Source organism: Lasioglossum baleicum, unplaced genomic scaffold (assembly GCF_051020765.1).
Source record: "Lasioglossum baleicum unplaced genomic scaffold, iyLasBale1 scaffold0086, whole genome shotgun sequence".
Taxonomy (NCBI): Eukaryota; Metazoa; Arthropoda; class Insecta; order Hymenoptera; family Halictidae; genus Lasioglossum; species Lasioglossum baleicum.
In genome coordinates this window covers 138768-156640 of record NW_027469146.1, presented here as the reverse complement: position 1 = coordinate 156640, position 17873 = coordinate 138768, and the positions used below count along the sequence as shown (strand labels likewise).

At 46.9% G+C, this 17873-nt stretch overlaps 1 protein-coding gene across 1 annotated transcript; it reads left to right on the top strand.

Moving 5' to 3' along the window:
* The first annotated feature begins 4383 nt into the window (after positions 1–4383).
* Positions 4384–8476, top strand: LOC143219858 (uncharacterized). Its single transcript, XM_076445664.1, has 3 exons — positions 4384–4406; positions 4457–5626; positions 5701–8476. The coding sequence occupies exons 1-3, from the start codon at positions 4384–4386 to the stop codon at positions 8474–8476; spliced, it is 3969 nt and encodes a 1322-aa protein (XP_076301779.1).
* The last annotated feature ends 9397 nt before the right edge of the window (positions 8477–17873 follow it).

Sequence of the window (17873 nt, the reverse complement as noted above, 5' to 3'; positions counted from 1 at the left end):
GCCGTGAATTCTTCCGAAATCCGGCTACCAGTGATGCCATCCGCCATGGTTCTCCCATTTAGTAAGATATCGATGAGTGATCGGTGTCCGTTCCTCTCAAAGGTGTGGGTACCTTGACTGCGGATAGGAATGAGGTTGTAGCTATTGGCCATTTCCATTACCACTCCTCCGTGGTCGTCCAGAGAGCCGGAGCCCCACATCGGGGATTTGGCGTTAAAGTCTCCAGCGACTATACATAGATCCGTGTTGATCGTCTCCAGGAAACTCTCCAATTCTGTGATCCTATCTCTGTAGGTTTCTGCTGTTACGTTCGGTGAGAAGTAGCACGAGATTACGGTATAGTCGCCGAGCTTGACTGCTACAATTCCTTTACTTCTATAGATGTTTTTTATGCCATCAAAAGAGCCTGTGGAGAGCATGGGGATCCATATCGATGCATCCCCATATCCGTCATTATGCCACTGTGGGGGTGGTGACCACGGTTCCGAAATTATGACGATGTCAGCTCCCATTTGTGATACCGATTGTTGAAGTAGCTCTTGTGCCATCTTGCACCTATTAAGGTTAATCTGGAGGATCTTAAATTTTTTCTTTACAGTGCCAGTAATATGATTCATTTCCGATATCGTGTGTGAAGTGGGTGCTATTAAGGTAAGTGTATAGAGAAGGTAAGTATATGGTGCGGGTAAGTATGTATGTGAGTAAATGTGTATAGGTAAGTATCTAGTTATACAGGGTGTCTCAAAATTAGGTCCGGAGCCGAAAATGGGAGGTTCCTGGGATCATTTCAAGCGACATTTTCCTTTGAAAAAATGTCGCCCGCGGCTTCGTTAACGAGTTATTAACGAAAAACACGGACCAATCAGAGCGCGAGCTAGACGCGTGCAGCCCGGCGCGCCGGCAGCCGAGTGTCGGTGGCACGCCGCGATGTCGTAACGAACAAAAGTTTCTCGATGATGTGAATCCTCGCCAATTTCGACAAGCTTTGGATATGTTGTCAATACCATGATTCTGAACAACATTTCCCTTTACAGTTTCTGTCGATCGGCTTTAGTTTACGATATTATTGTAAAAATTTGTAATTGTAAATCGATCGATGTACTATTTCCTATCCGATTTCGATAATCTTTGGATATGTTGTCAATACCATGATTCTGAACAACATTTCCCTTTACAGTTTCTGACGATCGGCTTTACTTTACGATATTATTGCAAAAATTTGTAATCGTAAATCGATCGATGTACTATTTCCTGTCCGATTTCGATAAGCTTTGGATATGTAGTCAAGACCATGATTCTGAACAACATTTCCCTTGACGGTTTTCGTCGGTCGGCTTTAGTTTATGATATTATTGTAAAAATTTGTAATTGTAAATCGATCGATGTACATACTATCTCCTCGCCGATTTCGATGAGCTTTATTTCAAAGGAAAAAGATATTTAAAACATCGAATTTATAACATATTTCAAAGTCATCGAAATCGGTGAGGACCCACATCATCGGCAACTTTACCCGAACGATAGAAGAAGCACAAACTTATTGAACTAAAAACTCACTTATTCAGCCGTAAATCCATTTGACTACCACATATAACCATCACACTTTTACATAATTGTTGAACTCGTAGCACACTTTTATAACTCGTATCGATATCGAACGAAATTACTTACTCCGACGCGGAAAGAGTTCGATGCTCTTCGCGATGCCGCGCGTAACTGTGCTCTCCTAGCGTACAATGTATTCGATGAAGGCGTCGTTTAAAACAAATGAAATCGTTCCCAAGGAGATATTGATTTTTCGAGAATCATATGGCATTGATTTTTCGAGAATCATATGATTCTCGAAAACACCGATTCGAAGATTATGTAAAAGTGTGGTGGTTGTATGTGGTAGTCAAATGGATTTACGGCTGAATAAGTGAGTTTTTAATTCAATAAGTTTGTGCTTCTTCTATCGTTCGGGTAAAGTTGCCGATGATGTGGGTCCTCACCGATTTCGATGACTTTGAAATATGTTATAAATTCGATGTTTTAAATATCTTTTTCCTTTGAAATGAAGCTCATCGACATCGGCGAGGAGATAGTATGTACATCGATCGATTTACAATTACAAATTTTTACAATAATATCGTAAACTAAAGCCGACCGACAAAAACCGTCAAGGGAAATGTTGTTCAGAATCATGGTCTTGACAACATATCCAAATATTATCGAAATCGGATAGGAAATAGTACATCGATCGATTTACAATTACAAATTTTTACAATAATATCGTAAACTAAAGCCGATCGACAGAAACCGTCAAGGGAAATGTTGTTCAGAATCATGGTCTTGACAACATATCCAAATATTATCGAAATCGGATAGGAAATAGTACATCGATCGATTTACAATTACAAATTTTTACAATAATATCGTAAACTAAAGCCGATCGACAGAAACTGTAAAGGGAAATGTTGTTCAGAACCATGGTATTGACAACATATCCAAAGCTTGTCGAAATTGGCGAGGATTCACATCATCGAGACACTTTTGTTCGTTACGACATCGCGGCGTGCCACCGACACTCGGCTGCCGGCGCGCCGGGCTGCACGCGTCTAGCTCGCGCTCTGATTGGTCCGTGTTTTTCGTTAATAACTTGTTTGGGATTGGCTGAGTGCGTCAGTCGCGTCGGCTCATTCATATTTTCTCGATCACGCTATTGGCTGCCTTTCGAGTGACGGCGAGATCTAGGATCGATCAGCGGCTCGCGGAGTCATAGGCCAGCGCCGTCGATATCGATTACGTTCGATTATCGACCCGCGCTAGAGTGATTGGCGGATCGTCCGATCGATCCTCCAATCGCGCGCTAGGCGGTTTTCGGCTAACGGTCAGCTGATCGACCGAAAATCACTTCGTTTTCGGTGTTTCTAACGATAACACGTAGTCACGAACATCGCTCTCACTCACACTCGAAAGACATCGCGTCTGCTTGACCGGTTTTTCTAGTGTACGTCTATTCGCGCTCTTTATCGCTTCGTAAAGAACTGTACGCTAAGAAACGGCTACCGCTAATTTACTACAAAACTCTTTATTGTAAAAGTTCATCCACGTACTTCGGGGTGTATTTACATTTCATTTCGCACAAGTTCGTTTGGGAGTCGACGATCCCCGTTCGGGAAAAATAAAGTGACGTTTTCTGTGAAGTGGTTCGTTCTCCCCTTTCTTGTCCGAAACATTTGGTCCTTCGAGCCGGATTCAGCGCTGCAGCTCCTCTGACAGTTATTATCCGTTTAATATTCAAATCTTCTCGTGCTTCAACCTCGTGCTACACAATGGCTGACCTCATCGAACATCAACATACCCTAGCGAGACGGATATCTCGCGTGGTGTCCAATATCAAGAAGAAGGGAAAGGCCAATATCTACCTGGAACTACTTCAGACTGGCCAAAAAATGCTCGATCAACTGTGGGATGACTATCGCCAGGGTGATACAGAGTTGAGATCTGCCGCTAAAATAGACAAGGAACTATTTGAAAGTCGCTATTTCGTTGAGGACGAATACGAGGAGACTCAAGAAGACTATACTGACCAGTACTCATTGCTACAATCACTGATTTCCCAATTCAAGGAATCTGCAACCGAAAAGGGATCAGAAAATTCAAAGCCAACGGTCGTCGAGACCGTTGCACCGAGGTCACGCGCCGTGTTGCCAAAAATGGGTCTTCCCATCTTTGGAGGTCAATACAAGGACTGGCCATCTTTTCGGGATTTATTTACTTCCCTCATCATCAACGATGTGACTCTTTCTCCTGTCGAACGCTTTCATTATTTGAAAGCCTGTATGAAGGGCAGCGCCGCGTCTCTTCTGAAAAACATCAAGACGACCGCTGATAACTTTAAAGTTGCTTGGAAAAAGTTAATAAGTCGATTCGAGAATCGCCGACTTCTGGTACAGGCCCAAATCAGACTACTTGCTTCACTATCTCCTGTCAAAAGGGAATCATCTATCGAATTGCAGCAGCTCTTTGATCAAACGTTCGACGCCATAGATGCCCTCGATAATCTGGATCGACCTGTCACGAACGCCGTCGACTGGGTAGTCGAATTGACCGTCGAAAGGTTGGATACTCAGTCTCATCGTGAGTGGGAAGATTTAGTGAGGCAATCTAAGGAGCTCCCGACTCTAGAGGATCTCCGAACGTTTATCGAAGGGCGCATACAAACCTGTGAGGCGTTAGAGGCTAAACGAAAGCAGCCTGATGAAGCCTCCCTCAACAAGAAATCCTCTTCCAAGGCCTTCAAGGTGCATCAGATATCGAAGGCGAACACTTCATTGCGGAACTGCAGCATCTGTCAAGGGGCGCACTTCGTCCTATTCTGCCCTCAATATAAGGAGAAGGATGCCGTCGAGCGGAAGGAAACGGCAAGTTCTCTGAAGCTTTGTCTAAACTGCCTGGGAAAGCATTCTATTAGTGACTGCAAGTCTGCCAAAAGATGTCAGAAGTGTGACGGGAAGCATCACACGACCATCCACCATGCCGAGTCAACGGGAGCTGTAGTACAACACATCTCTACTCACGTGAGTCGACCTTCCTCTGTACTTCTCAGTACTGCTCGCGTGACAGTTTCAGGCTCCGGCGGACACGGCTTCCAAGCTCGCTCACTAATAGACCCCGGCAGCGAGGTTTCGCTCATTTCTGAGGCCCTGGCTCAGCGGCTCGGCGTCAAGAGGAGTCAAGCTCGGGTTCCTCTGCTCGGAGTCGGAGGGGTCAAGGCGAAGTTCACAAGAGGAAAATCTACACTGGTCCTCTCCTCTCACTGCGACGGTGACGTCAAATTCCAGATTCCGGTCTACATTATATCTGAGCTCTCTCGCTACAGGCCTCGAAATCTGCCTGCTGTCGTCGATTGGCCGCACGTACAAGGGTTGACCCTTGCTGATCCTGCCTACCATCTTGCTGATCCAGTCGATGTTCTGCTTGGAGCTGATTCTTATAACCTCATACTTCGTGAGGGTGTCAAACGAGGGCCGCCTCATACTCCAGTGGCTCAGGAGACCGCACTTGGCTGGATACTGACGGGAGGAGTCGACTCGGAAGGCGGCGGCGAGGCAGCAGGTAGACTAGAGGTACCAGTACATCACTGTAATGTAGACCGCGAATTAATGGAAATGTTGAGCAGATTCTGGGAACAGGAGGAGATCGACACTTCGATCCCACTCACAGCAGACGACCAACGGGCGGAGGAACACTTCGTTGCCACTCACCTTCGTCAACCTGATGGCAGATTCTCGGTGCGACTACCATTCAGCAGCGCACCTGAGCTAGGAGACTCCCGTCGCATAGCATTGCGAACTCTGGAGTCTCTAAACGGCAGGTTTCGGCGATCTGCCGAATTCCATGCAGCCTACACCGAGTTCCTGAAGGCCTACGAAACGCTGGGGCATATGGCAGCGGCGCAACATCCGATTCCGAGCAACGGGTACTACCTCCCTCATCACGGAGTGTTGCGAGAGGCCAGCGCAACGACTAAGTTGCGAGTTGTCTTCAACGGATCCATGCCCTCTTCCAATGGGAAATCCATTAATGACTTCCTTCTCCGAGGTCCTAACCTGCTCCCAAATCTCGCCGACGTCCTGCTAAGGTGGCGTCGGCACGCTTTTGTGTTTTCAGCCGACATCGAGAAGATGTATCGGCAGATACTTGTCCACCCTGAAGATCGGCGATGGCAGCGGATCCTGAAAAAAGGGGAGGAGTCATTGATTACGAGCTGAGCACCGTCACTTACGGGCTCGCGTGTGCACCCTACCTTGCAATTCGTTGTTTACACCAGCTGGCCAAGGTGGAGGAGCAGCGGTATCCTCGTGGCTCTCGCATAGTACTACGAGACATCTATATGGACGATGTTCTCGCCGGAGCTGACTCCCTTCCTGAGGCAAGGCGACAACAAACGGAACTTCGAGAGCTTCTCATGGCGGGCGGATTCCCACTTCGCAAGTGGGCATCCAACTCAAGGGGTCTGTTAGACGGACTCTCCAGCGACGAGCGGAAGGGAATCGTTGAATGGGATTCCCCAACCCATCACAGCGTCCTCGGCATAAAATGGCTACCTTCCGCTGACTGTTTTCAGGTTACCGCTGTGACTTCTCTAAAAAACGCAGGGTTCACTAAACGCTCTGTGCTCAGCGGAACAGCCCAGCTGTTCGACCCTCTCGGATGGCTGGCTCCAGTCACCATCGTCGCCAAGGTCCTAATGCAGTCGTTGTGGCTCCTAAAGGTCGACTGGGACACACCGTTGCCAAAAAAGGAGGAGGTGATGTGGCAGCAGTTCCAGCATCAACTCCCTGCACTGCAGACTATTCGAGTCCCGCGATGGCTCGGAACCAATTCTGCCACGCAGCCTCTCGAAATCCATGGGTTCGCTGATGCATCCGAGCGAGCCTACGCAGCCGTGGTGTATTCCCGGACCATTAACGCTCAAGGAGTCGTGACAGTCTCCATGATTGTCGCCAAATCCAAGGTGGCTCCCTTGAAGCGGGTGTCTCTGCCCAGATTGGAGCTCTGTGCAGCTTTCCTGCTAGCCAGGCTCGTCGCGCACGTCACTAAGGCGCTCGATTGGCAAGAGGTCGATCTACACCTCTGGTCGGACTCATCCGTGGCACTCAGCTGGATCCGGGGGCATCCTTCTCGCTGGCCGACTTACGTGGCGAATAGGGTGGCTGAAATCCAGAGGATGCTGCCGCTAGCCCAGTGGCACCACGTGAGGAGCGCTGAAAATCCAGCTGATTGCGCTTCTCGAGGCCTGTCTCCCGCTGAGCTTCCCAGGTTCCAACTGTGGTGGCGAGGACCCGAGTGGCTCTCCTCACCAGATCCTCTCCCCGCTGTACCTGCCGAGGAGACAACCCACGAGGACGAGGAACTGAAGGCACATCACGTGACAACCCAGCGGGAGAAAACATCCGGCACGTTAATCGAGCGCTTCTCGAATCTAACGCGCCTGTTTCGAGTCCTGGCCTGGTGTCGTCGCTGGGCCCCTAGAAATCGAAAATCAGAATCAATTATCACTGCTACCGAAATGCAGGAAGTCAAATTGATTCTCCTGCGCTTGGAGCAGTCCGCTTCATTCTCCGAAGACATCGCCACTCTCCGCAGGAATCAACCCGTGGCAGCTAAAAGCAGATTGGCCAAACTCTGCCCATTCCTGGATGAGGACGGAGTCTTAAGAGTCGGAGGCCGCCTACAAGCTGCCAACCTTGCGTACGACCGGACGCATCCAGCTATTCTCCCTGACGAATCCCCTCTGGCTAAGTTGTGGGTCGACGCTGCTCACAAACGATGCCTGCACGGGGGGACACAGCTTACCCTGGCGACGCTACGCCAGGAGTGCTGGAATCTCAGAGGTCGCCCAATGGTAAAACACTGTATCCACCAATGCACCGTTTGTATTCGCTGGAAAGGGCAAACTGCACAGCCCAAAATGGGAAACCTTCCACCAGCAAGAATAACACCGTGTCGTCCCTTTTTCAGATCTGGTGTCGATTATGCAGGACCAATACACCTTCGGTCTGGTCGGGGTCGTGGTCAGCTCACAGTTAAAGGATACATCGCCGTGTTCATCTGCCTTGTCACCAAGGCCGTTCACCTGGAGGCTGTGTCGGATGGATCGACCGAAACCTTCCTCGCTGCACTACGACGCTTTATCTCACGGCGAGGTCGCTGCCTAGAGCTGTACAGCGACTGCGGACGCAATTTCGTCGGCACCAATCACGAGCTGCGCTCACTACTCCGAGAATCGACACAACAGGGAGGAGGTCCCTTCGCCGCAGCCTCCAGGGAAGGCATTTCCTGGAAATTCAACCCACCGTCTGCTCCACACTTTGGAGGAATCTGGGAAGCGGCGGTGAAATCCGTTAAGCATCACCTCCGTCTTATCATCGGCGAGCAGCGATTGACCTTTGAGGAGCTGACCACGCTCCTGACTGGCATCGAGGCTTGTTTAAACTCTAGACCTTTACAGCCGTTGTCCGACGACCCTGAGGATCCAGCAGCGCTGACTCCGGGACATTTCCTGATCGGGGAACCGCTCATCGCTCTTCCAGAGCCCAGCCTCGAGGAGCTTCCCGTCTCACGGTTATCTCGATGGCAGTTGATCCAGCAACTTCAACAGCACTTCTGGAAACGCTGGTCTCGGGAGTATTTGAACACCTTGCAGACCAGAGGCAAGTGGCGTAAAACCAAAATTTCGATAAAGTCAGGATTTCTCTGCCTAGTTAAAAGTGAAATTCTACCGCCTACGCAATGGCCTCTCGCTCGTGTTGTTCACATACACCCTGGACCAGACGGCTCAGTTCGAGTTGCTACTGTCCGTACCTCAACTTCGCAATTTCTTCGTCCAGTACACAAGCTGATTCCTTTGTTAGCCCCTGACGACGAAGAGACGAGTACGGGGAGGGAACACGAGGCTGGACTCTCGAGCGACTCTCCCGATCAGTAGCTATTTTCACAAGCACAGAAAGCACGTGTTCGTCATACTTCACTTAATCCAGATTTCATTTTCGATTCACTTACCTCTGTACCACTTTCATCTTCACTGTAAATTCTCATTTCATCATCCATTAGTACACTTCACTTTTACTACGCTTCGTTTTTTTTGGATACTACACTGGATGCCCTACGTTGCTGGCCCATTCAGCTCACCCAGCATCGCCTGACGTCATCGTCCTCCTGATTGGCCACAGTCTCTAGCCTCTCTAGGATTCAGTTTCGTCATTGGCGGACGAGGCGGGCGGAATGTTTGGGATTGGCTGAGTGCGTCAGTCGCGTCGGCTCATTCATATTTTCTCGATCACGCTATTGGCTGCCTTTCGAGTGACAGCGAGATCTAGGATCGATCAGCGGCTCGCGGAGTCATAGGCCAGCGCCGTCGATATCGATTACGTTCGATTATCGACCCGCGCTAGAGTGATTGGCGGATCGTCCGATCGATCCTCCAATCACGCGCTAGGCGGTTTTCGGCTAACGGTCAGCTGATCGACCGAAAATCACTTCGTTTTCGGTGTTTCTAACGATAACACGTAGTCACGAACATCGCTCTCACTCACACTCGAAAGACATCGCGTCTGCTTGACCGGTTTTTCTAGTGTACGTCTATTCGCGCTCTTTATCGCTTCGTAAAGAACTGTACGCTAAGAAACGGCTACCGCTAATTTACTACAAAACTCTTTATTGTAAAAGTTCATCCACGTACTTCGGGGTGTATTTACATTTCATTTCGCACAAGTTCGTTTGGGAGTCGACGATCCCCGTTCGGGAAAAATAAAGTGACGTTTTCTGTGAAGTGGTTCGTTCTCCCCTTTCTTGTCCGAAACAAACTCGTTAACGAAACCGCGGACGACATTTTTTCAAAGGAAAATGTCGCTTGAAATGATCTCAGGAACCTCCCATTTTCGGCTCCGGACCTAATTTTGAGACACCCTGTAGATATGTGCCGAGGTAAGTATATGAAAGCAGATATGTATAGGTAAAGGTAAGTATGGATCGCAGAGGTAAGTATAGAGATATAAATAGATGTAGGTACGTAGGATACGAAGAGGTAAGTATACTAGGTAAGTATAAGTGAGAAGTATATACAGAAAAGTTTGTATAGGAAAGTGGATACGTAAACGGTAATATACGCGAAGGTAAGTATGTAATAAATTTAAATCGGTCGTTTACTTATGAGTTATGTATTAGAGGCTGAGCTTTCCTGGTCCCTGTATCTCTGTTTTTTCTTGTTTCTCTGGCCGTCTCCAGTGCCTTCCGGTATAGGGGGCACTTCAGGCTCCCGTCTCTATGGCCTTCAACCTGGCATAATACACATTTTTCGGCGTTATTACATTGAGAGGCCTGGTGATCATCTCAGCCACATCGGCGGCATAACTTCGATCTGTCCACTCCTTGACATGTCTTGGAGGTGTGTCCAAATTCTCTGCACTTGTAACATTGGATAATGTCTTCTCTTTCTACAATTCTACATTGTCCCCATCCTATTCGGAGGGAACCGCTAGCCAGGAGTTTGTGGGCCATTTCGGTTGGAGCGATGACCGTCGCATTTTGACTGCCCGCAAAAGCAGGTCGTAGAGCCTTTATCGTAATATTCTCAGCAGACGAGCCTGGTATATGGTTCAAAATGGCCTTCCCTATGTCATCAGCAGTGACATCCCCATCCAGTTGCTTAAGGTGAAGTACCTTTTTCTGGGTGTACAAGCCTCCAACTGATGCCTTAGCCCCCGCTAGTCTGTTGTTAATCAGAGTGCTGAAACTGGAAGCCTTGGCAGTGTCTCCTTTGATCTTTACTAAGACCTCGCCTTTTCTGCTAGATTTTAACCCTGCGATAGTAAAACCTTCCTTGTCTACATTTATATTATTTTTTAGAGCTTTCAGAGTTTCCGCGTATGATCTCGAACCGTTGTTTATCAGGACCGTTTCAACTCCACTATGTGGTTTTTTAACATTCTCCTTATATAAGCCACCATGGATGGTAACATCTATATTAGTATTGTAGAAGATTGCTTCTACCATCTTTCTCATAATAACCGGGTCTAACTTGTCATGATGACTGATTGATAGGTTTTCCCTATTGTAGTCAGTACAAACGTCTCGTAGCTCCTTAAGGGAATGGAAGATAGCCTCCGGGTCCATTTGGCTTTCTTCCTTGGCTCTGTCTATCAGATAGTGGACATATTTTTCTTTCAATATGCCTGGAACGGGGCCTGATTTTCTGGCCGGTAGACATGTAGCCACTACCAGGTATAGGACTGAGCCTGGTACCGGGTTTTGTGCCTTCAGTTCTTCAATACCATAGTGTCTCTCGATTATAGCCTTGCTGGGGCCTTTGTCAACCTTGAAGTCGGCCGGGGCGAAGCAGGCTATGTCTGCGTCTTTTGCACTCAATATGTTCGTGCTGGTCGTCGTGGTTCTCTGATAACACCTGTCGTTCCATATTCTGTCTTTAACAGAGAGGTAATTCACATAGTTTATGTCTTTAGACTTCCAGGTTTCCATCTCTATGACATCAAGCTCTTCTGGATTCCCTGTTTGGGTGCCGATGCTACGGGTCTCTGTTGTCCTCATAGGTATAGTACTCTCTGTTTGCGTAGACATTTCTGTCGTGGTTGTGCTTTTCAGGGACTGAGAGGGTTTCCTGCAGCTGCTATGAGAGCGATCTCTAGATCGTTGGCTGTTGGAGGTTTTAACCGCCCGTTGCATGTCATTGAAGGTTTTAATGGTCTTCGTAATCGCCGTTCTGATCTCCAGCCTCACATCGTCTCGGCCTTTAGTAAGGTTGGACAGATGCTTGATGGCTTCTGAGAGTAACCTAACGTTCTCGTTAAGTCTGTATTAGAGGAGGTCTCTGATCTGGGAAGTCTCTTCCTCTTCCTCTGCTGCTCCGGAGAGTCCTCTTCGAAGTCGAAGAATAGAGTTTCCCGCTCTTCAACCTTGCCGGCGTCCGAAGCCGAATGAGACCGAGGTCTCACATCGCTCTTCGCTGCAACTAGCTTCTGCACATTCCATTCCGACTCCAAGTTGTCCTTGGGTTGATTAGGACTTCTACTGAGCGTCTTTTGTGGCGTAAAAATCGACGCAGGGTCTTCACTCCTCAGCTTATATGAAGTAGAGGTACTAGGAAAAGTGCCCCTATCCATAGCCAGTTCGTGCTCTTCCATAGAGTCCATAATCTCATAAATGCTACCTTCAGGTTGGCCGCCTGTTTCCTTCGTTTTGTCTACACAGTCCTCCTTTTCGTTTCTTTTTTTTTATTTTTTGAGTTTTGTTTGTTATTATTTGTTTGAATCCATAGAAATTCCCACGAGCGTGGTCGGAACTATAAGCCACCTTAGGCAGAGCCGCCTTGCCTAGGGAAGCCCAAAATACTCCGGGGGGCGGGCTGTTACCCCGGAGACGGCATGCTATTGGTCCGATGCACCCACCAGACCCACTCCCGGCGCTCCGCGTTCCCGGGAGTAGACTCCTTCGCCGCATGCCAAAACTTAGAGTTAAGGACTTTTTTAGAGAGGTTTCTCCTCCTCCCAGGGCCGGCCGGTAAAGGCAAGCCCCCCCGCTCCGGAACCTTCCGGGTTGCGGTCTGCGGCCCTGGAAAGACATCTTGCTGTCCAGGACACGTGATTCCACGCGGAGGCATTACCCGTCTGCGGGAGAAGCCCGCAGGAAAAGAGGGGGGAATGCCCCCGCGTGCACCCCTCACTCCGTTAGCACACATCGTAGTGTGTCCCAGGGTCCACCACGAGGAGGTGGAGCGAGAGGGTTTGACTCTGTGACAACCCTCAAATAGAGAGTACGAACCGACAGTGTATCAGAGTCTACACTGTAGACGCCACAGAGTCTGGGACCCCAACCTAACCTAACCTAACCTAACCTAACCTAATCTAATCTAACCTAATCTAACCTAACCGTTCGAAATTGTTGCCTTATTTATTAATATTCTCCTCGAAACACTCAAAAGTAAACACTAAAATAAACTAAAACTTTCTCTCTTTTTCTCTCTCTCTCGCCTTACAAAATACTCCTATGCTATTTTACACTTATTTCTACAATAAATTTTCAAAAACGCAGAGAAAAAAAAAAAAAAAAAACCCCGCTAAGTTTTTAACCTTAATTCTATTTATTTATTCTATTCTAGTCTTACTTCACTACTATTTCCGAAAATCTTACTATATTATGTAGTCCGGAAACTTCTGTTACGTGCTATTTAGCTCTTATCAAAAGTTTCCGGACACGAAAAAATTTTGAGTTTTTTTTTAAAATTTCTTTACCCGAAGAATGCCGAACTCTTGGAGGTCCGACCCTCCTAATCAGAGCCTCTAAATCCTTTTTTTTTTATTTCGTCCGGAAACTTCCGAAGCGACTCGTTTCCTAAGTCTCCGGACACTTTCCACAGTGAAACCCTAGGACTTGTCCGGAGACTTCTGACACGAACCCCTTGCAGAATTATCCGGATTCCGAATTAACCACCTAGCACACCTCAACACAGCCGCGGACGCACCACGGACGCACTTTGCAGAACGGCACGATGCAAGTATCGCTGTACACAGTCACTGGCTATCCGAATTCGCTAATCGCGGCTACCTAGTATACTAAAATCAATTTAATTAATTAAATTCTAACTAAATAGACTAAGTATCCTAACCCTAAACACTTTTTCTTTTTCTTTTCAGGACGTTCCAGCAGGCCTTCTTCTTCCACCCGAAAGACACCAGGACCCGCGAGTCGCCAACAGACGCCCACGCACCACCGAGGAACGCGTCGACACCCTTCCACGTCCGAAAGCTTTGTTACCAAAGCCGGGTGGAGGGCAGGTAAGTATAAAAAGGCTCTCGTTTGTCGAGCTCGACCCTCACTTTGTTGCCAAAGCGTGGGAGAATCCGACAAACAATGCTCTGATGACAATTTCTTTTTTCACTTTTTTAGGCTCCTCGCTGATGCGTGTTCGTCCACGCCCACGGCCCCTCCAGCTCTCCAGGATCCGAGAGAATGCACTGCAAGATCGTACCACCTTACACTTTACACTAGCCACTAAATGCTAACTACCTACTGCTCTAAATCGCTGTTCTACGTAATTGCCGTCCTACACCCTAGACTGTATAAACCGCTCTGGAGGGTACGCGACTAACGAGCGTCCACGAAGCCTTCGTTCTCCCCTCCAAATCGGTTTTTCGAAAAAGGTCGTTTGTCATACGGTCGTCTGTATCGACCTTTCGCCTGTCTTCTATTAATACACAGTATCTCTGTTTTCTTTTTTCGTTTCTTCGATACACGTGTCGACCTTTAATTTTGTTTCGTCGGTGCACGTGTCCTTACCCATCTTCCCTAGAGGACTTGGCGAAGGGTATCGTCAAAATAAAAATAAATAATTAAATCTAAATTTAGCCTTGCCTCTTCCTCCAGCAAAGGTTACGGACCATGTTCACATTTTCCGTACGAATTTAAATTAAATTTGGCTTTCTATCCCTATTTTATTTCAATTTTACTAAACAATTGTTTCGGCTAGGTTCAACAGTTCCACTCTCCTCTTTTGCTCAGTTTCCGCCGCTGATAAAGAAGAACTCTGTCGGTAAAGACGGTCTCCTTGGCTGATCGTGGAACTACGTGCTATTAAAGTGTGGAACTTTCAGATTTTATCTTTACTTATCCTTTTTCTTAACTAGACGCTATTATTGTTCTAATTACCTGACGAGAGAGAGATTATTGTACAATATATTTCCTTAAATCTAGAGTCGCTTATATAGTCATGGAAATAAGCTCACCAATTTAACATTTTCGTTTACTGATTATTTCCAGTTGTGAGCTGCAAATTGTGGACCCAGCAAGCGGTAGGAAACTATACTGGCATTCTGCTTGACATCTGGATCGCTCTTCCTCTCCGGTTTTGGAAGTTCGGGCCCGGTTCCACTCATTGAGCCTATCGCAGTCCCTTTTCCCAACCCGCAGGTTTTCCGCTATCCTCTGTCATGACATCGCCTTTCCTTTTCCCTCCCTCCTTCCTAGGTTGTATCTGCAGCATGCTCCTTTCTTCGTTACTGGTTAGTGTCGTCCTAAATTACCTAGATAGACAGAAAAGATAGATTTGTCTCATTCTCTTCTTCTACCTCCTCCTCCTCCCTTTTCCTCCTTCTTTCCTCCTCCTCTTTCTTTTTGAGTACACTCGTACAAAATTTAGAGAAGCTTTCCCAGTACTTTACTTTCTCTAAGATCTTTCTCATCAGCTCGTTCGGTTGTAAGTTGTCTTCTGCTATTTGAATTTCCTTCCTCAGCATCGCCCTCTCCTCCTCCCATTCTTCGCAGTGGAACAACGTATGCTCGGGAGAGTCCTCTGTCTCTGGGTGATACCAGCATCTGTCGTTTACTGCCTTACCAATTCTATGCCTAAAGCTGTTGAATACTCCGTGTCCCGTGAGCGCTTGTGTTAAATAGAAGTTAAGACTCCCATGCTTTCTGTTTACCCATGGTTCGATCTCTGGGATTAGACTATGTGTCCATCGTCCAACTTTAGCTTTCCTCCACTCTTCTTGCCACGTTTCCCTTGATCTTTCCGTCGCCTCCTTTCTAAGCCATCGTTCCGTTGCTCTTTTCCTACTCTCCTCTGTTTCTCCTTCGTCTCTTGTGCTTAGGAATGCTTCTATATTTGGTGGCCTTACTGTATCCTCCGGAAGGTCGTACAGATCTCGAAACTCCATTTCTTCCACCGATTCCTCCCTATATGCCCCCTCCGGTATCACTCTCGCGGCGTTCCTTCTTGGCCTTGAGTTGCTGTTCTGGTGATCTAAAACCATATTTTCCCAGTCATACAGGTTCTTCCTCTCCTTTATCTTTATGTTCCACGGTACTGTCCCCGTAAGAACAGCCAGTGTTTCCATCGGGACCGTCTTGTAGGCAGAGGCGACTCTCGCCAGACCCAATCTTTGAGTATTTCTCAAGATCCTCCAGTTGGTACCGATTTGTGCCGCCTCCGCCCAGATCGGTGCCCCATACAACACTATTGCCTCCAGGATCATGTAATACAGCCGTCTCGCGCTGTGTCTCAAACCACCCTGATTTGACATAAGCCTGGACAACGCAGCCATTGTCCTGATACCCTTATCCGTTGTTTTTTGGATATGGTCTCTGAATTCGCCTCTATAGTCGAAGATAACTCCTAAATACCTTAGGATCGGGGCAGGCCGTATCTCCACTTCGTTGAAACTAAAACAGAAGTCAGTTGGAATTCTCTTCCTATTAGTGAACATTACCTCTGTTTTCTCTATCGCTAGTTCGAGTCCGACTTCTTCTAGCCATTTTCCGACCTCCTTCACGGCTTGTTCGGTTCTCACTTTCAGGTTTTGTAGTCTGCTGCTTTCAATTACAATCAGTACGTCATCAGCAAATGCTCTGATCGTGCATCCATTCGGCCATCTTCTTCTTAGCAGTCCATCGTAAACAATGTTCCATAGAAACGGACCCAGGACTGACCCCTGTGGCACCCCCATCTCTACCTCCAGTATCTTGTCAAGACCAACTGTACTGCATTGTATTTTTCTGTTCCTGAAATAATTCTCTATAATTTTAAACAGATAATTAGGGACTTTCCTCTTCTCAAGTTCTTCTAATATTTGATTCCACCTGAGGGTGTTAAATGCATTTTTAATATCTAGAGCTACCATGACTGAGTACCTCTGTCTATTTATACCACTTCTAACAATTTTTCTTACGTCGCTCATCGCGTGGACTGTGGATTTCCCTTTTGTAAATCCAAATTGTTTGTCGTCGAAAGGGTTTACTCCGAGGTGTCTTGTAAATCTACCCTTAAGTACGTACTCGAACAACTTTGCTATTGCATTGATTATGCAAATAGGCCTGAAGGCAGAGACGAGGGTCGGGTCCTTCCCTGGTTTTCTTAATAAGACCGTTCTTGCTATTTTCCAGTCTTCTGGTATCTCGCTTCTACGCAGTATCCCCGTGAACAAAGCCGCGAAGGGATCTGGTCGACAGAGAGCTAACTCTCTTATAATTTCGGGCGATACCCCATCCAGGCCCGCCGCTTTCTTCGGTGCTATTTTTAGAGCTGCTGTTCTAATCTCTTCTTCTTCGATTTTTGGAAATTGCAGCTCCTGCATTTCTTCGTTTTCTTCTGTGTTCTCCTGCTGATTAATTGTGTTTCCTTCCATTGTCGTAGGGTTTCTCGGGAAAAGGCCCATCAGAACCTCTTTCATAAAGTCACCAGACAGGGTTGCAGGCGGGGTGGCCATTTTCACCTTGTTCATTACGGTCTTGTAAGGCTTACCCCATACATCTTTATTTATTTCTTCACAGAATTCTTTCCATTTCTCACTCTTAGCTTTCGATATTTTCCTTCTCAGCTCTCTCATTGTACCTTTGTGTAAGATTTCCAGAATTTCCAGCTCTTCTGTTCATTTACCTTTCTTCTTTATTTTTCCTCTTTCTCTTTGGATATTCCTCTTTATTTTTCTGACCCTGTTTCTTAGATTACCTAGTTCTTGATTCCACCATACGTTGATTTTATGGTCTTTTTTGTCCTTCGTATTTGTTCTAGTCAGGTTCTCGTCTACAACGTTAAAAAAGGTGTTAAGAAATCTATTTTCTTCTATCTTACCAAAGTATTGTTTATTGCTAAGGTTCTTATCCTCTATTTCTCTGGCAAACTCTATCTTCAGCTTTTCCATTGACTCTCCTGTGACTTTCCATTTTGGCCTGAATACCTCCTTCCTCGGAATGTTTGTCTCCGTTTCAATAGTGGTCAGGACGTACCTGTGATCGGAATCTGTCTCTATATCCAGTACCTGTGAGTTTGCTTTAGTCTTATTGAAATTGGAAAGAGCTAGGAAGTCTATATTAGATTTTCTAGACCCATGCAGGAATGTGGGACCCCCTTTGGGCTTTAAAGGATGGACTCCGACTTTCCACAATTCTTCTAGCACTTCCCTTCCTCTTGTATTCGTTTTCTCCGATCCCCAGGGTGTAGCATGTGCATTCAGGTCACCTCCTAGTATAATCTTTTTCCCTTCAGCTTTTCTTTCTTTTACAAAATCCATGATTTTCTCTAGCCTGTTGGAATATTCATTGCTTGACAAACTGGGCGACAGATATATACTCACAATCACATAGTCTCCTAGCTGGACGGCGGTGAAGTCGTCTTCTCGTTTGTCTCCGTCTTCGAATCTAGCAAGTCCATTTACACCTGTGACCCAAATGGCTGTCGTGTTACCTTTGCCGAAGATCCATGAGCCGGGGTTGAATAGTGGGTCTGAGATTATGACCACGTCATTTTCGAGCTCCACCGCCGTTTGCGCTAGGAGGTTCTGCGCGTTCCTGCAATGATTAAGATTAATTTGGAGTAT

Bases quoted from the DNA above. Each gene is read 5' to 3' on its own strand.
- LOC143219858 (XM_076445664.1), top strand. From the start codon at position 4,384: ATGCCGTCGAGCGGAAGGAAACG. The intron at 4,407-4,456 runs GCAAGTTCTCTG...GCATTCTATTAG, and splicing joins CCGTCGAGCGGAAGGAAACG to TGACTGCAAGTCTGCCAAAA. The intron at 5,627-5,700 runs GTGGCGTCGGCA...TCCACCCTGAAG, and splicing joins CTCGCCGACGTCCTGCTAAG to ATCGGCGATGGCAGCGGATC.